The following is a 23,401-nucleotide window of genomic DNA, read 5'->3' on the forward strand; positions in this document are numbered from 1 at the left end:
TTCTCAAATCTCCTAACAAGAAAACTCAAAAAGAGATTAAAAACTGAAATATCAGTTTTGATATGAGAAGAAAACTCTGTGCCTTTGTTTGCTTCTTGCAGACATTGAACCAAGAAAAGAAAAAAAAAAAAAGAGAAAGGAAAACACTCCATTGTCTACATCAAAGGGCTATTAAGAAGTCCATGCCAAGTTGGATTGAGTCCATTCCAGCTTTCACGTCCTGAATCAAGATCGCCCATGTTGTTACCATCTCCATTAAGCTGCCAAGGCAAACCCCATAACACTCTATTCTCACTTTCTCTGCCATTACACAACTCTTGCTTCATTGTTGTAACCGTCACAGCTGTTGTTGCTGCGATATTACTCATTTCTTCACTGTATGGTAGCATCATTTCTCCACTGACAACCACACTTCCTCCCCCATTGTCCATCTCCCCCATGTTCTCATTACCAAACCCATAATAGAAATTCTGGAAATGGTTATGGGTTCCAAGAAAGCCACTTCTGAGTGCATCAAGAAAGACAGGATTGGCAGCTGAACTAGTGTTAGGGTTTCCGAGGATATCACACTGGGTGTTAGTTGGGTTTCCAAGAATAGAAAGGTCATGATCATCAAACCCTAACTGCCCACTAGATTGTTTCTGGAGCCTAGCAAAGGCCAGACTGAGGTCATTGGTGTCATAACTCAAAGGTGGGAGGCTGGTTAGTGGGTTTGTATTTGGTGTTAGTGGCTGATCTTGGCTCCTCTTTGATGATGATGACGAAGATGATGATCTTTTGTTCTTCCTGCACCCTCCACCCACTGGAACATTTCTCAGTGTGCCTCCTTTGGTCCAATACCTCCTGCATGACTTGCAAAAATACCTTGGCTGAGAAAGGCTGTAATTGTTGTAGTAACAGAATTTGGTGTTGGTGGAATCACATCTTGGGCACTTTAGAGCTTGTTCCGGTTGAGGCCTTGGCTTTCTCTCTTGCTGTCCTCTTGATGTGCAAACCAGCATGTTTTCCAATGAAGGGTTAGGCATCTCCTGAATTAATCGACCCAAAGAAACAGTTAGAAACATATTAGACCAAATTGCAAGAAAGAAATAATGTTCTTAGATACATATATTTAACTATGATTTCTTAATAACCTTCACTCATTAATTAATACATATATTCATTTGTGTGTATGCCGACACTTGAGATATACTATGCGCAGATTAAAGCATACATGATGGGAAAATGGTATCATTAGTGGGGCCATCACAAGAAAGTTTAGAGCATTCAATTCCAAATTTTTTTCTTTGAGCAAGAATTGATTGCCTGGAAATAAAAACATGAATAATGAGAAGAAATTCAGGGGCCAAGCTGTGGTATATTCTTTTCCTTTTTCTATACGTTCCTTACACCCAAACGAAGCATGTAGAAGAAAGAATCTTATCTTATTAATCAAGACATCAAAACAAAACTAACAAAAAAAAGAAAGAAATCAAAACTAAAGCTTGTCCTAATTTAAATCAAATCAGAATTCAAAAAGAATTTTGACACACACGCATATATAAACACAAAGCTCCACAATCAAAATTTTCTTTTTTTTTTGTTTTTTGCATCCCTTTGCTTCTCTCGACTAACTAGAAGAATTACTCCTAATTACATAAAACTGAAGATCACATCTTTTTGAATATTCAGACAACAAAAAAACCAAGAAAAAAGAAAAGAGAAAGGGAAAGACCAAAAAAAGGGTAAAGTTCACAAAGCATTTATTACATCATTAAACATAAGAAGTGGTTTTCTTTATCATATATATATATATATATATATATATATCTATACCTGGTGTTGTCCGCTTGAAGGATCCATCCATGCAACAAACGAAAGTGAACCCAACACTCCTAAAGAATTGAACTAGTATGGCCTTCAACAAGAAGAGAAGCAGTACAGAAAAAGAAGAGACTCAAAAGTTTAGTAATGAAAGATAAGAGAAGAGTAGTGAAAAGAGAAAGAAGAGAGATGGTTTGTTTGCTAACAAGTCATGCAAAGCAAAGTGAAGAGAAAATAAGGACACCCCTGTAAATATATAAAACAAAGCCCCCCACCCCTACCCCCAAGAGAGAGAAAGACAGTAAAGAAAAGAAATTGGGTTTTGTTTTTTTATTTTTTTTTATGAAGGGATACAGAGAGAGAGAGGGAGAGAGAGAGAGAGAGAGAGATAGTGTAATGATGAGTTTCCCGTACGAGATGATGGATGTGATTGGCTTGCACGCAGAGAAAGCTTTCATAAGTTTTTTCTTTAAAAAAATATAAAAAGAAAAGAAGAATTGGAGTCATCCCAAAAATCTTTTTTCTTCTTCTGCAACGGACTCTTATTATTAGTGCTACTATTATGAAAGAGAGAGAAAAAGGCAAAGAGAAAGAGAAAGAGAGAGAGAGCGCCAGAAAGAAAAACCTAGCCCCCCTGGGTGCCTTGTCTTTTGTGGGACCCTCTCTCGCGTGGATGCAACTATACGGTGGGGTCCATGGGCTTGGGGTCCCCACCTACCATCACCACCATTTCCACCACCATCAGCCACCAGCAGCTAGCAGCTAGCGGCAAGCACCACCCTCTCTCTCTCTCTCTCTCCCATGGCCTCAGCAGCATAAACTCTGAGAACTCCGATCACTCGTACACACAAAAACATGAAACACTAGCATAAACCTCGTGTTCCAAAAAGATCAGCAAAATATAAAAAGCAACCATGTCTTTTTCTTTTCTCTAATAAAAAAAAACCAAAGACCATTGCAAATTAACTTTATATACTTACATTAAGTCAGAATGTGACGATTAATACTTTACTATCCTATACATTACTCATCAAAGTTATCCAAGGTATGATTAATAACTTGTATCATATTCATATATGTTTATATATTTGAATTTATTAACTTTGTTATTTAATTATAAATATACAAACTTATTAATTAATTCATTGAACTCGTATCTTTATGAGATTATAATTCAAAATTTCCAATTACACCTTTGCAACAATATATTATATATTATTATAAAAGCAAGTTACACTAAAATAGTAATAACTGTTACACCTTAATAGTTTGATTTGCTAATTGTCATTAGATTTTGATAATGAGTATCCTAAAGTTTAAAGTCACTATATTAAGTAATATTTGGTAAAACTTGTACCCAAGTTGCTTTTGGGTTCCATTAAAGCATTAATTCATTCATGAGCTAAGTACCTATATACTCAAACTTGAATCCGTATCAAAATTAATTTCTTTAATTGATGTTTTTATTGAGGTTAATAAATGAGTTTGAATAAAATTGAATCGAGTTTTGTACACTTTTAATTTGTTAATTTACAGTCCTAGCTAAACTTTAAACCCTAAGCCACCTCCACATACATAGAATATCTAGATTATTCATTTAAAAAGAAAAACAGGCAATGAAAACGCACACCCATATGCAATAGGGCAAGTTGTTCTTAAGGATTGAAGAAATGGGTAGGTATAGATAGACATAGATACAGAAATCTACACAAGTTTAGGGTTTTTTTTTTTTTGGGTGTGTGTGGAAATGGACTGGTGGTGGGGTCCAGTAGTCGGAATTGGTTTTTATTGTGATTTCAATAGTTTATGTGTTTGTGTTAGTTGAAGGTTCTGATGATGTGGACTTATAATGATGGCTGGGGACAGGAGCAGGGAAACATTGGAGACCATTACAGGGGGATCTTCCATCTTCATTGCATGATGAATGGTATAATACATTGCAGAAACATTACAGCACCTGCTAGCTAGCCCACCAAAGAGTTTGCTTTTCCCCACCTTGCCTCACATGTGGTCCATTTTGGAACATTTTCTTTTGTGTATAGTCTCTCTCACCTTCAAATTTCTAGTAATCAGACCATTCTACACTCTTTAGACTAGATTTTGAGATATTTAGTTAATCTCCTCTACTTTTTCAATCTTATCTATGTATGAAATACTCAAATACTAGTTACTAAGGCAAAAAAACTTTATGTTTGAGATTTACATTCAATTTTAGGTGCTAAGAAGATATATATATATATATATATATATGAAAGAACAGTTTTAGGTGTAGTTAATTTGTGGCTTGTTTTTTACCTTCATTTGTTAATATAAGTCCCTGTTAAAAAATCCTATTATCACATTATTAATTAGAGATGAAAAGCTATGTGTACATATCGAATAATTTCATGTCTCATGTCCTAACCTATACATACGATTTTGAGTTACATAAAATTTTTATTTTATAAATCCTATTCCCCCATTTTAAAATTTAAATCCAAGATCTTCAATTTGGAAATTCAAAATTTTAATTACTGAAGTGTACTCTTTAAGAATATACATGTAGACACTGTTATTATTAAGATTAACGACACCTTTGGTATGGGAGAATAGCTAAGTCATTTCCTTCTTATTCCTTTTACATTTTTATTCTTTAGTTTGGTTGATTTTTGAGGTAAGGAATAATCATTCCAAGTAATGGCTATTTCCCAAAATCTTGATTTAGCCATTCTCCACCTCCCCATGTTAATGACTATTCCATGACTATGGAATAGAGTCAAAAATTTATTAGATAAAAATGTCCCTGTTTACTGAATATAATTATGATCTACAAATAAAAAATGAAAATAAAAAAAGTTAAAATAAAAATCATATTAATAATTTAATAATAAATTATTAATGTTTAAATTTTTAATAAAAGTAGAGAAAAAATAAAAAATGAAAGAAAAAATATCTAAATAATTTAAAAATAAATTATTAATATTTTTAAATTTTAATGAAACAAATTAAAAGATTAAAAAAGAAAAAATATTATTAAATTATAGTAATGAGTAATTTTGTCTAATTTACTAAATTATAATAAAAGGTAATTTTATCACTTTATCATTTACTCCTTAACTATTCTAAAACTATACTTACCAACTAAACATCAAAATGAATTATAATAACAATTTTTAATTTATTTCATTACATGAACCAAACCACATAATAATCATTTTATTCTATTTTCATAAAATAATTATTTTATTCTATTTCATTTTCCGAACCAAATGTATCATAAGATTCTAGATTTTTGAAATTTAAAACAGTTTGAACACTGAGTAACAGAACAAAATTTAAAAGAACAACCCCAAAATTTTCCTGTGGTGTAATTAAGTATATGCTATGATTTATAAGATGTTACTATATATCTCAAGGAGGACAAGCTATACTTATATGTATCAAAGCATGTTTGGTCAACAATCACCTTAATCAAACCTTTGTCATAATTAAATTGGGAAACGACAAGATAATACCATCAACAAACTAACTTAAGAGTTGTGGTCTTAAATGTAGGAGTTGGATTAAACAGATAACTCATCAACAAACTAACTCCATTAAGTTGGTCCACAACATCATTATTTTTAAGCCTACCTAGGGTCAATATAGCTTAATTATAGAATGGTCTGGTTCAAAAATTGCCACGTTTTTTGAGCTCAAATCACACAACTTATTTATTGCATTTGCTCGGAATCTTATCCTCTTTTGTCTGTTTGAGTGTAGTTCTTTTGGCTTTCATTTGGAGACTCCACACATTTGTGTTAATGTGATTTACCTCGGTAGCTTCACATTTATTAATTACATGCAATTATTTTTTTTTCTGCTCACAGTAGCTCAAACGAGCAATTCCTCACTCTATGGATTGAATTTTTAATTATAATTTATATATATATATATATATGTGAATTTGTTTGTCACATGGGAAATGGAATGGCTTTAATTAATCTAAGAATATGTAAAACGCCAATCCTATTTAACTGCCTGTAGTCGACTGGTAGTCATTTTTTAAAAGGAAAATAAGACACTGGAAAGAGATTGCACCAACAAAATGAATGATTAAAAGATGAATTGTGTATGCCAAAAAGAAGAGACGCTTACAATCCACATGCAATCCACTGGAGAATGATGATCAGTCAATCAAAGAAAGATCAAATGGTTAAGATATTCAAGATCTAGCCATAGCTATACCTTTTCTTTTTCCCTGTTAATTTTTCCATTTATGGGCCAAGATTCTTGGACTGGCGAGAAAATCAATGTTACCAACCAAAATTCTAACTTGTCATCATCTGTCAGAAGCTGGGAAATAATAAACAAACAATGATTGCTCCCCACTTCTGATATACTTTAATTGGATCCTATCAGAAAATTTTGCTTTGGCTATGCCCAATGTTAGAAACCAGAAAATTAGTAAACAAAATATGGAATATGATGATAATATTTTATCCCACAGTTATTTAATTACACATAAATAGTATGAGGATAATACATAAAAGAATATTTACATTCTATGAATTAGTAATAAGTTAAGTTTGGTAATTAGTGGGATAATTTGATGATCACAAAGTACATTGGGGCTTGGGGGGCAAAGATTGTGGTGGGGCAGGGGGGAGAGCTATGGTGGGACAAGTGGATACATCATAGGGATCACTGAGGTTAGTTGACTGGTCAAATTTATATCAGTCAAAGAACACACTGAATAATAAAAAATAATTATTTTTAAAAAAAGTGAAAGTAGAATAGAAAACTGTGCCTGATAGACATGGATGGTAGCATCTTCCGTGAAGAAAAGAATCCAGCATTCCCACTCCAAAGAATCTCTATGGCATACTATGAAAATTCTCGTCTAAACTGGTGTGCTGGTCTAGTTGATCCATAAGAATAGTACCATTGCTTAGAACAAGACTTTTTGGCAGTTTCCAACTTTCAAGCCTCTTGAATTCTACTCGGGACGGCTTCTTAACTTGCAGGCATATGGGATCTCCCTAACTTGTCCAATATTGGAATTTGGAAGGTTAGTGGTGTATGCCACCAAATGCATGGCTTCCATGGCAGCTCATCAATTCTTCACACAAGATGTAGTGAATTGATCCCATAAACATCATTTCCAGTTACAGATATTTCCAAGAGCATAGTCGTCCATCCTTTTCAGAACGGTTTTTTTTTTGGTACATTCGATAAAGTTTAATGAGAGGAAAATGAAACTCTGAATCCTATGACCTCTCCTTGTGGATAATAATCATTACCAATCCAGACCCAATATTACACAAGGTCAAGGTGTTCATATTTGTTCCAATCATAATACAAATTTTTTTGTTTGGATATTTGTTGCCTAGGACTAAGGGAATGAGTTTCCGTTGTTCTTGATACGAGGGAATTGTGTAGTATTGTTAATTGGGCGATATAAATGTCCTTAATGCTCTCTTGTGTAATGTTTTCTTATTGTGTTGGGTTTTAATTGTACTACATTTAATATATATATATAAATTATATATTTTTAAAAAATATATAATACATTTATGTTATATCTTTTTGAAGAATAGATCTTTCTTAACATAAAAGAAAAAAATAAAAAAAATATTTAATGAGTGTGCCATGTCATGATAAGTGACGGTCAAAGAACTTGAATCAATTAAAAAACTATTTTAAAGGTGATGGATTAAATTAATTAATAGCTCTTAAATGAATTCATAATTGAGTTGAGTCTGTCTCAAGTGTGAACGTGTCGAAATCAAACCCTAAAACTAAGACATAAGAAAATCAATCTTAGTGCCACTTCGTAGTAATGCTCGAATCGTTCCTTGGAAAAAAAACGACACGAGGACAGAGAGAGAAGGGGGCGGGGGGGGGGGGGGCAAAAGCAAAAAAAGAAAGACAAGACAGGGGGGATTGGTCGGTGGAAGTGGACCCCTAAAATGACCCGATGCCAGATTGTAAGACGAACACGTGGCAGAGAGAATGCGGCTAGGAGACGAATATTTCAGTTTTAGAGAAAGCAACCTCAATCCGAACCCCAAAACTCCAAGCCCAACGACATCATCATCATCGTCGTCCAAACCATGAACATACATTTTTTATTTTTTGAATGAATGGACAGCCAAAGAAACATATAAACCAAATCGCCAGCGTCTGACGACATCACTCCACCACCCCCATCATCCACTGTCTAGAAACTGCCACATACCCCTTTGGCCCTCTTCTTCTTCTTCTTCTTCTTCATGGACCCCACTTCTCACTTCTCCTCATCAAGCAAAGCATAATCTTTCTCCTCCTTCTTCTTGATCTTTTTTTGTTTGTTTGTGGGTATATATATAGTATAAATGGAAAGAAGAAAACAAAGAAAAACATATATCACGCCTGGTCAATTTTAATATTTATGTATAAAGATTTAATATGATTTCTATAGATTAATATATACATGTATATTACGTAAGTTTAACTTTAGTCTTGAATTTGTAACAATCATCACGAACTTTTGACGGGACATATATAAACTAGAATCGAAAATTATTTTCTTCTTAAAAAGAGATGGATGGGGAGTTGATTAGGGCACGTGAGAGAAGAGAGGAGTATGAGTAGTATCACGCGAGGCACGGGTAGGAGAAACAAGGACGTCAAGGTCATGCTCGGTAACGGATTTGATTTTGTCATCGTTTGTGGATAAGAACAGAGAGATCCAATAACGGAGTTGGTGTTGTTTGTAACTTGCAAACAAACATCCGTTATATCAAATTATTGGGTATGGCAATGGGAATTGCTAGTGTAACACTCCATATATAAAGAGCAACTCAACCCTAATTGGTAACGTATGCCACTACTTGTTGTGCTTCCAGGCTTGATAAATGCATGCACCCAACCCAAGTCGTGGAAACATGGTGGGAACTTGCAAATTAAAGCTTTGCAGCTAACACATGTGAAGAAATTTTTAACTCAATACTGGAATCCGAAACCTTCAAACAGTAAACTTATACGTGCCCATACAAGCTGATAGGTGTAGGGAAGACAGGATAATGTTAAAGAGTAATACTCCATTTGGTTTTGACAGGGAACAATTAATGTTTTGATTTTCATCAACCTGGGCATGCACATGCTTCACATTCTGGCACTTTGAAGATCCGAGGGCGATCCTTGTGAGTCCTAGTTAAAGATGGCTAAAGAGCTAAGGTTATAGAAGTATGGCGGTGTCAGCTATGCTTAGGTAATAGTGTGGGGGCATGTGTTAGGAAAAGCTACACACGAATTGAGCCATTGTCGGCAATTTTGAACTAAATTCATAGGGTGGGAATCAATCCCGCTATAACTTCATATTTACGACTCTTGCAATTCGTAAGAAGTAAGGAAAAGAAACTTTTAGGTGAAGATGACAAGAGAGGAGAAGGAAAAGAAAGTGTAAATACTTGTGTTTTGGACACCTGAATTTACTTATTTCTCTATATTTTACGAGTCTTAACAATTGTTTCACATTATTACATGTGGAATGAAGTATTATATTTTAAATTTTTAATTGTGTCTAGGGAACTAGACTTTGAGATTAGAGGTACAACTTAATTAGTGGGCTAAACCCTAGAACAAGTGTTAGAGCCTCTATGTTACTAGTACTTCATGTTTTGGGATGCTACAAATAGGTTTAGTCCACGAGTTAATTTCCTCTTGACCTTTTTTTTGAAATATGCGTATAACACCATCATGGGTTTTCACGATCACAAGAGATTATTTTATTTTTTATCCACTTTCAAAATACTATACGGCCTACTTCAATTTAAAGATGACAGTTTATTTTGAAATTGGATTCTATTTAATCTTGCATTTGAAAGGGTTTGAACGGTTGAAAATGGTATCATTGGAATGAAGTTTTTTAAAATTCTTTTTATGATGGATGGCAGTAAAAATGATTAACGGGAAATGGGGGAGGATCATGAGCTAATGGAGAGTCGGAAATGCAATCTAAGATCTCAAATTCTAGTTGGTAATATTCTGTGCTGAAATCACTATTGACAGGTGCAATTGGAACCATGAGTTGTGGAGCATAGCATGAGAATGACATGTGCAATATGTATAGGGTAATCAAATTTTTAGTAGTCGAGGAATTTTGAGAAGATTAATCATGAAACTGAAATAAAAAAATTGCATTGAAGCAACATGCCTTTGTGGTATAAAAGGTTTGTTAGAATAGACCCATAGAATAGCTTCAAAACTCTTGTAGGACTTGGGAATAGTTCGGTTTGTCTTGAGAGAGAATGAAAATGGAATTGTCTTTAAGCATTCATGCTCAACACAGCCATTTGAGTAAGTTTTTTCTGTTGATAATGAGTAAAAGTTGTATCTGAGAAAAACGTTCAACAAGACTTTGAAATGGGGAAACAGGGAATAGATATATAGATCACTTCAAGTTTATTTGAAGGTATACACATGCATCCACCTTTATTTACAAAAGTGATGGAATAACATAATACTGAATACCATTAATGCATCTAATAAAGCAGGGGCCAAATTTCAGTCCAGAAAAAGACAGCAAGGGGAGATTAAATTTTTTGAGGCTAGAAGACCCAAATGAAAGCTGAAGGGTTCCTCTACATTTGCATCAATGTATATTATATAGAGAAGGAAATTACATCAGTAGAAGGGGGGATGAAAGAAGGTTGGGGAGAGAGTATTTGAGACATTATCCCAAGTCAAAATCGAGAATGGGTTGGACCACAAACAATCTTGAATTTGGATTGGCCAGTGGCCAAGCACTCGATGAAGGCAGGCAGGGCAGGGGGCAGGTGGTTGGGCACCTCCAAGTCTATGATATGATAAAGGCTAGAGTTTGAAAAAAAACTCCTGATGTTACAATGCAACTAATTTACGACATTACATTGTATGTGGCATGAAATGAAATGGTGTCACTGTTGTTGGCAGTCCCTGGCATGCATTTTGCAGCTGTCAGTTGGGATTGGGGTGGGGGCTGGACCATCAGGTACTAACCCCACCGATCATCTCATAAATGTGGTTGCTTTTGTGGAGGTAGACCTGATTTTTCTGCCCAAATTCTGATGTAGTTGTCTGTCAGATTCCTGCCGCCTAGTCTACCCTCCAATGCATATACAGCATTTTCAAGTTATCTAAGAACACAAAACATAGAGGGTGAAATCATATGGATTCGACCCATCATCCATCCACCTTAGTTGGCAATTTAATAACCAAATGATTTCAACATTACAGTGTTTCACGTGTCGAATTTAATCCTGTGATGCGATGAGTACGAGATGTTCTTCATTCGCCAGAGTAATCCTCTGCTTCTTTATTTATTTATTATAATATGTCTCCGTACCCTTTGATTCAAAAAGAATCGCAATTACGGTTTTAAATTCTAAACTAGAACCCATTGGGTTTTAGTATGGAAAATTTTTATCATTCACTAGAGTAAGAGACTGTTGCCAGCCGGAAGAAAGTTAATTACCATTTCTCTAACCTCAAAGTAGTTCTCAAATGAAAGGGACCTGAATGAGAACAAAAACAAGGAAGTAGACAAAAACCCAGTCCCCATTTCTCAAGAAATTTAGAAGCAACGAATAGGAGACTCACTCCATTTGTTAAAAACTACTATAAATTAATTACAAAATGTCATAGGCCAGACTGCCCATAGTGATTTTTTGTCAGCATTCCTCCATTGCAGTGCAATGGCTTGGCTATTAATTGCAGCGTCTTTTCTATATACCAAAAAAATGCAACCATTGTATAGTGAGTAACCATATCTGTGCAATGTAAAATTTTGATCCATTTAACATTGATACTTCATACTGAGTCCTGCATCAGCATTATCAAAGTGTAAGAAACAAAAGCTCACCAAATGCTTGAATCAAAGGTAATAGAAGCATATTTACACCATTTAACCATGCATATTACTTGGCAAAGTTTTCTAACAGAATCATGAAAAATTCAAAGGCTTTTGAACTTAAGACAGAAATCTAAAACAAGAAAACGGAAGGCAAAAAAAAAAAAAAAAAGAGGAAAGGAAACAACTAGCAACAACTACCATGTCCGTCAAGTAATTGAGAGAACTAGGAAGATACAGGCACCAGGGGAGGAGGTGAATTTGCAACTCATTAGTAGGGTAAACAATTTGGTTGGTTCTTACTCCTTGTTTCCAGTGGGATCAGGACCGTTCATAGAGTACAGAAATAATCTTCCCTATAGGGAAGTATTCTGAAACTATAATTGATATCTTTAGTCTTGCCACTATCTCCATAATCACATTTAACTTGACATTTCCCTTGAGTTGCTCTCCACAATATGCATAGATATAAAATGAACTTACTAAGAAGAGTTTGAACAAAGACAATGTTTCTCCTCAACTTAGCCTTAATAAAAATGCAAGCTGGAACCAAGAACAGAAAGAAAACTCCTCCACCACTCTCCACATGCATCAAGCCCAAGAAATAAACAACAATATGCCCTAACATCCATCTGGAATATAAATGTACTAAGGCTCACATCTGCTTCATACCATAGTGAGTCTAATTTTAGCAAAAGAGCAAACGTCTGCAGCTAAGATGTAATTACAGACTACATTGTTAATAAGGTAGTAGTCACCTGTGTAATAGACAATCAAACTGAGTTGACCAAAGCTAAATTTGGAATTGTGTTTCCCAAAAGCGTGTTTAGGTTCCAATCACAATAAAAATGCTTATTTTGCCCCAAAACTTAAAAAAAAAACACAACTCAAACACAAATAAGGTGGCTAGATACTTTTGAGGTCAAAACTTGTGTTTGTCATTTATGGATCCAAACTACATTCTTGAATGTAGCAAAATTATCTTTGAATATTGTGTTCAAATTCAAGCTAGAGGCCTATGTTTATTAAACAAATGTGAGGGAAAACATCTTCTATTTCAAGCTAGCTTTAGGGTCATCCAATGATAACAACAACAAAGAGGTAGCCTCTAGCAGCCATCAGAAAAAAGAATAAAAGTGTCTCAGATCTGAAGCTTCACATGTTAGAGACCCAGCAGCACTATCTTCCACAAGACAATATTGATTGAGGGACAAAAACCCGGAAATCATCATTTGTCCTAGGCACATTCATTTATGTTAAAGCATGACATATCAAGCATCCACCACTGACTGAATGAACATGAATCAACAATAGCCTGATCAATAAATATGCAATGGCAGCATTTCTTGTAATTCAGATGATCCAGATCATCCTACAAGGTTGCCATGCATAATCCAAGCCAATTACAGAAAGATAACAATTTGAAATTCCAGATTGCTGCTTAATTGCAACAATAATACTACTGTATTCCCTCTGCCTCCCGCCCTCCGGCCTCCAGCCAAATTCTAAAACGTACCCTTTCCCAATGCTGCCTACCAATTTAAAAAGAATGGATTCTTATCATTATTATTGGTAGACTATGATTAATGGCTTACAGTGATTATGTCCCTGGTTAATCAGTAACAAAATTTTCATTAAACAATTAGAGCAGACTGGCATAACCCAAATAATCTTCTTCCCAAGAGATTCAAAATTGTCTTAGATTTATTAAATCCTCAACGACATCAGGTCCCAGCAACCTCACTTTAGACAGTATTTGAGTAAAGTTCTATGCAAAATTTTATGAAATGGTAATGACCTAGCAACATTCTGCCACTGCATCATCTTATAGAGGTAGAACCCTGCCATCAATTAACCCAAAAGGTCTGTTCAAAGTAGAATTCTTACCATGGTCAACAACTCGTTCATGTCATGGTAGTGTCCACTGCATAACTTCCTAGAACTCGCAAGAATGTTGCAAACTCCTGCCAACAAAACATATTGTTAGATATCTAACATCTAATTCCCTTGGAAGGTCATGGAAGAGGCAGAGCAATCCACCTTTAGATGTCTTAGGGCATTCTGTGCTCTTGGATCAGCCATTGAAGCTTCGAAGTCCACATAGAAAAGGTAATCAAAATATCTATTCAAAGACATTGGTGCTATCAGGATGAAATATGTTTGAGTGACCCAAATGATTGGTAGTAAGAAGTAAATAAAAGTGTAATTAATTTATTATTTTTACTAAAAACATTTTTAACCGATCTTTCACTTCATTTTTGAAGACAAATGCAATTGATATTTCACTAAAATTACTTTAAGCCATTGTTGCTATCATCGGATGCTCGCAAGGGCTGGTTCCTTAGGGGACGACTTTCAATCTGATCAAAGGAAACAATATATGAAGAATGTTAATACAACTGAGAAAAAAACCTTGCAAGACATAGCTTTTCAAAGTGACTTGAAAATCCACAGGAAACCAATACCTTTGTAAGGTTGATCTGTCGAAGAGCAAAAACAGCAAGTGCCTTGAAAAGAACACCAGGACCCTCCTCTAATGAGAAAACTATACTTGTCTGCGTAATAATTCTCAAACATCAGAACAACTTCAAGAGCAACAATGACTAACAAATGCAGCATAACAATGAAACAAATATGACCAAATACTTTGACCTACAAATAGTTTTCTGTGGTTGAATTGAAGGGCTAACCTTGAATGGCCTCTCAATGCCAGGAATAATAGGTTCCCTTGCCAGCATTAGAAATCGAGTAATATTATCACAATCATCCTGTCAGAAAGGGGAGGCATACCAAAATTCAAATTCTGACAAATATCCAATACCAAACCATTAATCAGGAGACAAAAATCAACTTAAACCTGAATATCTTGAGCAAGAATGTTCAGTCCATATATTGTTGCAGCTGAAGAACTTGCAACAGCTCCTGTATCATTTAGTTTGTGGAAAGCCACATGCTACATATTAACAGCACAGTAAATCAGCCAATATACTACATACCACATTCTACATATTACTCATGCAATAGCAGCAATTAACTCCAAATGCAATCATTTAATCCAAATTCCATATCTTTGCTATATCCACACAATAGAATAAAATGTTATTTGATCACGTTAGGATCACCAAGGAAGCCACCTGAATTAGCACTGGATAAAGTGGCTCCTGCCTACCTCCCATATGTATTGCTATAGCAGTTGAAAGCAAACAAAAAAAAAAAAAAACAGAGAGGAAAAATAAGATCCATCTAGCATGCTCAGACAATGAAAGCACATCAAGTAATTTAAGTTGCACATGCAGTGACAAAGCGTACAAAATCTGTCATATCAAATCAAATCTATGCTCCAAATCAAGACTCACCTTTGCCGCAAGGGCAGTATCATCCACTGCTTCTCTACCCAATCCTAACTTAGTTAAAGTGTTCTCACACTGAGATAGAGCCTGAAACACCATCGAATTCAGGAAAAAGGTATTTCGTCAAAAACAACAAGAGGAACTTAGTCAACAAGAAAGTTAAATGTTACATCATACCTGAGGATGACTAAGAACCCTTTTCAAGTCCTCAACTTTAACACCATGATTGGCTAGTAAGCAATGACGAACTGCAAGCTTAACTTCCCCAACAATATGCAAGCTATGACGAAGCAAGAGGTCATAGTTTCGATGAATACTACCACCTAAGGAATTCTCAATTGGTAATACCGCTCTATCCACTAGCCACTTTTCAACAGCCTAATTAAAAATAAAATAAAATAAAATAAAATCAGGATCCTAAAGAAGACTAACCATATCTGCTCACGCATTCAAAATCAACCTCATTTTCCTATATAAACACTATGTCTTAATCAAAACGACTGAAAAAGAATTGCAGTAATTACTTGAAATGCAGCATCAAATTGATCACAAGGAACAGCTTCACAATTGGGATAGGCCTTCTCAGCAGCTGCTTCGCTGTAGGCGCCACGAACTCCCTTGTAATTCAGCACAAATCAATCAAACAATCAGTTTCATTGAATTATAGTAAAATTTTAAAATGTAACCATTGACCAGATCCCCGAAACTAAAAATATTAATAAATATATATATATATAATTTGTTACAGATAAATATGAATAAAATACCTGATATGCAACGCGAAGGCGATTGCCATTGGAGACCGAATTAGAAAACTGGGTTGAAGAAAGTGGCCCTGAAGAAAATGACAATATAGGCCACGTAAAACTGCAGTATTTACAAATATAATACACCCTAAAGTTGAGAAAGAAGGGAGGAGGGGTAAGCCAGGGATATTCATACTGGGATGCAAAGGGGAGTCTTTAGAGACGTCGTCGTATGGGGCATCGTCGAAAAGCTTCTCCAACTCAACGGCCTGCGCGTTCTTATGGCTTCCGTTGTTATTCTCGCTGTCGTGGAGGGAAGCGGAAAGAGGGGTGAAACGGCGGCGTTGTGGAGGAAATTGGGGGATGTGGACGGGTAGCGTTGTTTTTTTATCGGAGAACGTGAATTTTCCAGAGAGTGGGGCCTTTGGCGATCGAACAACGGAATTGGCGGTAGCCATTATGAGTCAGCTTCTGATCCTCACAAGAATGGCTGGGGCGAGATTTTGAAGAGTAAATATATAAAATGCAGGTTTCTTCCTTATTTCCTTTTCGTAGAGAAAATAAGCTTGTTAGGGGTTTGGCAACTAGTTAGCTTTACCCGAGATTTACTTTCCCGTAAAAAGGGATATTCTACTCAAGATGGAGCGACTGGTCACTTGGAACTAATCGATTTATTGAATGGACTAAACATAACAAGAGATATTTGAGTTAACGTAAAAGACCTTTTTTCAAACAAGTGTTATTTTCTTTGCACTGATATATATATGCCAAATAATGATTGCATCAAGTTTCTTTGTCTTCTTTAAATCAGAATCTGGACTATTATCAACCAACCCAATGTCAAAGTTAAGTCTTTATTCTTAATTTCTAGATAATGACAGACAAATAAAGAAGTTAAGCCTTTATTCTTAATTTCTAGATAATGATAGATAAATAAAGATAAAATAATACAAAACATCCATTGTCAGTTACAATCTCGCCATCCATCTAAACACCACAAAAAACTCTAGAACATTATATTATTGTTAGAGACACTTGTTTGTGTCTTTCTAGTACTATTAGAATTCTTGATCGAGGCAGAGGCCGCGGAAGAAAACGACATAAGAGTGTGATTGAATCACACATATAACGAAATTAATGAATAAAATTAAAATCGAAATTTCTTATGTTGTATTCCATGGATCTCTTTAGTGTTTTAATGCAATTAAAATAAATTGAATATTCTGAAAATAATATTACCTAACAACACATGTTGGCAATAGTATTCAATTATAATGTAAGTGACCTTAAGATTACTAATTGAATACAATGACCATGAGCAGTATCTATCAACACATCATTGTTACCCAATTGTTAAAAGAGTCAAAAGGTTTTTTGACAACCTTTCAATGTGCAGTCTATTAGTGTAATTCAATCCCTCATCACGTATATCCTAAAAGAAATAAGAGCATGGTACAGAGTCTACTTTTATATCATTTTATGCTAGTTCTTTTAGGCTTCACCACCAGTTCTATTTAAAGCATGGGAAACTTCTTTCCTAAGCTCCAAGTTGCCTTAGCCAAAGACTTCATATGGCTAGTATGAACAAAGAACAATCATTATTTGGGATATATATCATTATTATAACCAAGTGTGGGGCATAAGGTGCACCGGTTCTATTTGTCCCAAATAAGAATCATCACCCTCTATTAGAACCAAGTGTGGGGCATAAGGTGCACTTAACAGTGTTACTCCTCATAGCATTACCATGTCTAGCTAGCCTTTCCCTGAGTTCCTTTCTTCTGTTTTTCTTACGCTTGTTAGGCAAACAATGGTGCAATGGAGGATCCCTTAGATCTACCTTCTTTTTGAATTCAACCATGGTGATGTCAAGTATCAGATGAATGTAGTCATTGAGTGCTAGCATGAACTTCTCCTCAAAATAGTACTTGTCACAATACTACCCTAAATCACCCTTATTGTGACTTATGCAAGCTGCTGCATGCTTATAAAGAATAGCTAAAATGCAACCAAACATAAGATTAGTAAACCCTTAAATATGCAACCAATCATTATATACATCAAATATGTTGAGACTCCTTTACTTGAAATATTTCAAACACCACATGGACAAGTTACCCTACTCACGCCCAAGTTGATGGCATGTGTCCTACCACCTTAAAACATTCCAAACTTATTCGAGGCAGGCACAACTTTACAAAACCTACCACTATACTAGGCAAAAAATAACTTTTTCTTAATTTTAAGTGTCACATACCCCTCCCATGTGCTTGCCTTTTTAGACCGATCATAAAGCCTCTTTGTTATCTTGACTCTAATTTCTTCAAACAAAGATAGAATAAGTTTAGTCCTCACAAGTGTAATCCAATGGTTAAAGTTCTTAACCATATTGTTGGTCACATGTTCACTTTTCACAATGAGGACAATGGTATGCCTTGTGAAAGGAGAATGCCAGCCATGCATCTCAACGAAACAAAAAAAAAAGCAACGCAGCGAAAACAAAATAAAACATAGAAAACCACCCTCACCCACCCAAGGTTAGTTTCAATGGCCTTTTTGAATGTGATTAAGCAATCTTGCAACAAGCATATGATCATAAATCATTACCTTAGAGATAAAGAAAGATAAATCTTTTACCCAAATACCCAAACAACCTTTTGATTGACTTCACATTGAGATCGGTTGTAGCAAACCAAAGCTGTTTAATAGGTTCTTGTGCAGCTTGTAATGAAAGTCCACACCACTGATCTTCGAAAATCCTTCACAAGGATTAGGATTACTCTACCCTTTATAAAGTGCTAGCTAGGTTGGTTAATATTAGATAGTTTGTAATATTAGAAGTCTTATTCAGATGTGACTGTTTAAGATTAAATATAACTCTTAAACTAAGAGAAGTGTTTTCAACAAACACGAATATTGAAAATTATTCAGTAGACACATCTGTTGAAACACAACAGACATACCACTAAACACATTTGTTGAAAAAACACAAACATAACTTTTCAATGTCGATAAAAGAAACATATTTTCAAGACAGAGTTCATTTTTCAAAAACATTCTACAATAGTCTAGTTGTATCCTAAAGAGTCCTTATCTATAAATCCCTATAGTAGGCAACAACTTTTTAAAAGCAGTGTATTACAGCACGTCTCAAACCTTTTTCTTCTTTTTTTACACTATTTTTCTAACAATTGTTATCAATGGAGTTTAATCCAAATTCAAGATTTCAATTCATGAATCAAGAATTCATCAAACATGACTAGTTTGATAGAATCAATGTCACTTGCTGAAGGGATAAAATGGTGTTTTTACTTATAACGTTGAAGAGTTATTATGTTTTAGATTTGAATCTTACTACACTTCCAAAACCAACTGATGAAGATATTGATGCATAAAAGATAAAAAAGGAAAAACATGAAAAAGAACAATTGATATGCTATGGACATATCCTAAACGCTTTGACAGATCGTCTATATGACTTTTTCTTTAATCTTAAGTTCTTTTTAGAGCCTTGGAGACTACTTATAAAAACAAAAAATAAAGTACTAACAAAGTTTGGTCCTTTAAATATTTTGAGTTTAAGATAAGTGACATTCTGCCTATAATGGATCAAGTACATGAATTATAAGTTTTAGTTTCAAAACTAAAAGACCTTGAAGTTAAGGTTCCTGATGCACTACAAATAGGTACAATTCTTTCTAAACTGCTTCAATCTTGGAATAATTATAAAAGGAAAGTTCTATATTCTGTTGATTCTATATCAGTAGAACAATTCTAATGTGAATCTTGTGAGTCAAAATTTCAATAATTTTGAAAAGAATTAGAGCTCTAACAATTTTATGAAATGCTAGTCATTTGCACTGAAAGTTTTAAGAATGGACTTTACGAAAAAAGAAAAGAAAAATATAAATTATTTTCACTATGAAAAGAAAGGCCATATGATGAATAAGTGCAGATCAAGGAAGGCAGGAAAGAATTATGGTTCTAAAAATCCTAAAAAAATAAACGTAATAGAAGAGGTTGTCAAGAAATTAGTTGCATGGTTTTTAAAATGAATATTGGAATGATAATAGAATTGAATATGATTGATGGTTCCAATAAAAGTAAAGATTGGAGGTTGGATTCCAATGCTACAATTCATATATGCAATGAATGAAACTTATTCAAGGCTTACATGGAAGTTAATAAAGTAGAGGATATTTTAATGGGAAATCATGTTATAGCCAAAGTTGAAGGAAAAGGAATTATCAAAATGAAATTCACTTTTGGACAGAAGTTGACATTACTAAATGTATTCCATGTTCTTGAAATTTGGAAGCATTCAGCTTCTACTAGTTTGCTTGCAAAGAAATGATTTAAAATTGTAATAGAATTTGACAATGTAATAGTATCCAAAAGTGACCTATTTGTAGGAAAAGGATGCTTTTGTGTTGGCATGTACAAGTTTAGCTTTAATGAAATAAATATGATTTCTAGTTGTGCTGTTATGTTTAATTCTTTATTATCGAATGCTAAACTAGGACATTTAAATTTTGGTTCCATTAGATTTATGTTTAAAAATGGTTATATTGCATGCAAATATGAGTATTTAGAAAAATGAGAAACATGCATATGAGCAAAAATGACAAAGAAATCTTTTTGTAGTGTAGAAAGAAACTCACAATTAGTAGATCTTGTGTATTCTGATATATGTGAATTAAATGAAAAATTAACTAGAAGAGGACAAAGATATTTTATAACTTTCATAAATGATTATTCTAAGTTCACTTATGTATTTAATTAAAACAAAATATGAAGCTTTTCATAAATTTAAAGAATATCAATTTGTTGTGGAAAATTAAAAAGTTATAAGAAGTGATGGAGTAGGAGAATATTTTCTTACAGAATTTGATCATTTCTATAAAGAACATGGTTCAATACATCAAAAAAGTGCTCCTTATTCACACAACAAAATGGTTTGCATATCTATCTCATGATTTATGGGGTGGCACTATTGGGATGAGCCTTGCAGCCAATTGAGATTGGTTAAAGCTTAATTTCAATCATGCAATAATATCATTCATATTGAATGATTAGAGGTTTTTTTTCATCAATAAGACGTTAATTATAATAGGTTATGTGTCTAATTAGATGAAGTTCATGAGATTAATATGTCTTGCAATGGAACTATAACGGCTTGCAGTTATGAGATCCTTATGTATCAAAGTATAATCTTTAAATGTTTCAGGTCGATGTATCATTGAGTTTTGACATCAATGATATCTAGAAACTAATATATTCTATGTTTCTTATTTGAGAAGTAAGCAACGGATCTCATAAGTTTAAGTATAGAGATACTTGGAACTAAAATGAAGGTGCTTGCCTAGAAAAATAAGTTCATTGAGCGTGACCCACGATAAGAATTGCATTTCATATTTTACTCAAATGTCTATGCAATACTTCTCATTTGTCAGTTGTGCAAATACTACTTAGACTTGAGACACTAAGTTGTCTTATGTGTGGAGTGCTGCGTTTTGATTTCATCTCTAAGGGTGCCTAACCAAAGATGCAAAAACAAGATGTTTTTAAGTATAACATGAAGCATGTGAAGACAAATGAGTCGTCAAGAAAACAATCATCACCTTAAGTGATTTAGGGGACATATCTTAATAATTTTTTGTTGATACTAGCTTATTGAAATCCTTGGCTAAGGTAACTTGGAGATTATGAAAAGGAGTTTCATAAGTCTCTATAAAACTAATGATTTAACTTCAAGAACGAATATAGAGATCAATAAGAGTAGATATTGTACCATGCTCTTATCATTTCTGAGATATATGATGAGGGAATGAATTACACTAATAGACTGTACACTGAAAAGTTAACTCTCCTAATAATTGGGTGACCATGATGTGTTGCTAGATGCCAATCTTGGTCTATGGAATTAAATTAATTAATTAATGAAACATATAATTCAATTCCATTACTAACTTGTTAGAAACTTAATGGGTCACACACAATAAGTTGTACTATGAATTAAATTAAGAGTGTGATGATATAAGTTGGACTTAAATCATACACTAGGTTTTTAACTTTTAAGGACTTAATTAAAATAGTTTAATTAAGTATAATGTTAATATTATAATTAGTTATAATATTAAAGACTTAATTGCAAACAAATAAAGTAAATTTAATTTAATTTTAATTTACAACGACTTAATTAAATATTTGGCCAATATTATTAGAGGTCATAATATTGAGGCCTTATTTGTAATTTAAGAAATTAATTAACCTAGATATAAATATCATTTTTTAGCTACTCCTCATAATACAAGTGAAATACAAAAGTTAGTTTTTTGAGTCGTCAAAAAACTAACAAGAAAGCTTAGTGACACGTTTTTTTCATTGACTTGAAAAATAGTTTTCCAACTTTGTAATTAGGCAAGAAAGAGTGTGATTATGTGGAGAGAACAAGTTATAGTCCACTTTGCTAGCATAAAGGCATAGTTGAGAAAGCTCTCTTTTTGTGAAGGTTTAAGTACAACTGTGCATGCAATCGTTGGAGGTCAAACGCTTAGGTGGCTTGGATTCTTCCTCCCTTTGTGGTGTACACAAGCTTGAGTAGAAATAAGAGTAGTGTTGTATCCTCTCTCAATCAAGAGGATTTGCCATCGTGATTACGACATCACTTGGGTAGGTAATATTTTTTATTACTCCTTATGTTGTTTGTATTAAAATCACCAAAGTAATCCATGAGTGGTGGCATGGCATGGTATCTTTAAAATTTTTCGTTGTGTATAAGTTTCATGCCATTCCAGTAAACACTTTATTAACAACATGCTATATAATGAATAAAGATCCTTTCAAGAGTAATAATGTTTCACCTTATGAATTTTGGAATGAAAAAAAAAAACAAACTTTGAATATCTAAAATCTTCAAAATTGGGGAATTAGGGTTTGGTTCGAGAATTAGAGATTTAAGGAATGGTTGTTGTCTTTTGTTGATGTGGTGAAGGCCCAAACCTGAACCCAAACACTATCCCTAAATTCCTAATGTCATAACCAAACCTTAATTCTCCAATTTAAAGATTTAAGTTTATGGGCCTAGGTTAGAACCGAACCTTTAACTTGAACCTTAATCCAAACCCGTTCCCTACCGCATCAACAAAAGACAACAACCTTAAACCACCAAACCTAAACCCTAACCTTGGACACAACAGCAAAGGGATTTAAAGTTCTAAGTTTGGGTTACAACCTAGCTTTCAACCCAAACCTTAATCCAAACCCATTATCGAACTTTCACCACATCAGCGAAAGAAAACAACCCTAAACCATAAAACCTTAACCTTAACTTTGGATACAATAGCAAAACACCACAATGTTTACCATTGGTTGACAATCAATGAACCTTAATCCCTCACTCTCTTGGTTTTAGTCGTGGTTTAAAGGGTTTGAAACATGGATCTAGTTTAGGGTTATTTTGTTATAGGATGAAGCTTTAATAAGCAAAAGGTTAAAAAAAACCATAATTGATCAATAAAAAAGAGTGATTTAAGAAAAGAAAACAAAAGAAGATAAAGAGGGTAGCTCTAATAGTGATTAGGGTTCACTAACACACGATTAAGCTTTATTTATGCATAGACAGTTTAGACATTTCACGTTTGTCGTTAACGTCGTTTACACATTTAGGG

At 34.1% G+C, this 23,401-nt stretch overlaps 2 protein-coding genes across 2 annotated transcripts; both read right to left on the bottom strand.

The window, feature by feature from the left end:
• LOC110412094 (dof zinc finger protein DOF5.3-like) lies at window positions 1-2,068 on the bottom strand. The gene is made up of 2 exons (XM_021422534.2): window positions 1,816-2,068; window positions 1-1,028 (listed from the first exon to the last, which is right to left on the bottom strand). Exons 1-2 carry the CDS (start codon window positions 1,840-1,842, stop codon window positions 156-158), a joined length of 900 nt encoding a protein of 299 aa, XP_021278209.1. The 5' UTR covers window positions 1,843-2,068; the 3' UTR covers window positions 1-155.
• A 9,257-nt stretch (window positions 2,069-11,325) lies between these two features.
• LOC110412651 (arogenate dehydratase/prephenate dehydratase 2, chloroplastic-like) lies at window positions 11,326-16,373 on the bottom strand. Its single transcript, XM_021423243.2, has 12 exons — window positions 15,928-16,373; window positions 15,753-15,820; window positions 15,510-15,602; window positions 15,163-15,363; window positions 14,992-15,072; window positions 14,493-14,588; window positions 14,326-14,403; window positions 14,101-14,190; window positions 13,931-13,995; window positions 13,676-13,757; window positions 13,523-13,599; window positions 11,326-11,607 (listed from the first exon to the last, which is right to left on the bottom strand). Exons 1-11 carry the CDS (start codon window positions 16,187-16,189, stop codon window positions 13,540-13,542), a joined length of 1,176 nt encoding a protein of 391 aa, XP_021278918.1. The 5' UTR covers window positions 16,190-16,373; the 3' UTR covers window positions 11,326-11,607; window positions 13,523-13,539.
• Window positions 16,374-23,401: the final 7,028 nt, after the last annotated feature.

The sequence above is a fragment of the Theobroma umbraticum genome, unplaced genomic scaffold (genome assembly GCF_002168275.2).
Source record: "Theobroma umbraticum cultivar Fairchild unplaced genomic scaffold, ASM216827v3 scaffold_95.0, whole genome shotgun sequence".
In the NCBI taxonomy this organism is placed as follows: Eukaryota; Viridiplantae; Streptophyta; class Magnoliopsida; order Malvales; family Malvaceae; genus Theobroma; species Theobroma umbraticum.

Bases quoted from the DNA above. Each gene is read 5' to 3' on its own strand.
- LOC110412094 (XM_021422534.2), bottom strand. From the start codon at position 1,842: ATGGATCCTTCAAGCGGACAACACCAG. The intron at 1,029-1,815 runs GTATAGATATAT...CGATTAATTCAG, and splicing joins CTTCAAGCGGACAACACCAG to GAGATGCCTAACCCTTCATT.
- LOC110412651 (XM_021423243.2), bottom strand. From the start codon at position 16,189: ATGGCTACCGCCAATTCCGTTGTTCGATCGCCAAAGGCCCCACTCTCT. The intron at 13,996-14,100 runs GTATTGGTTTCC...TCCTTTGATCAG, and splicing joins GACAGATCAACCTTACAAAG to ATTGAAAGTCGTCCCCTAAG. The intron at 13,600-13,675 runs GTGGATTGCTCT...TTTTGTTGGCAG, and splicing joins ATGCCCTAAGACATCTAAAG to GAGTTTGCAACATTCTTGCG.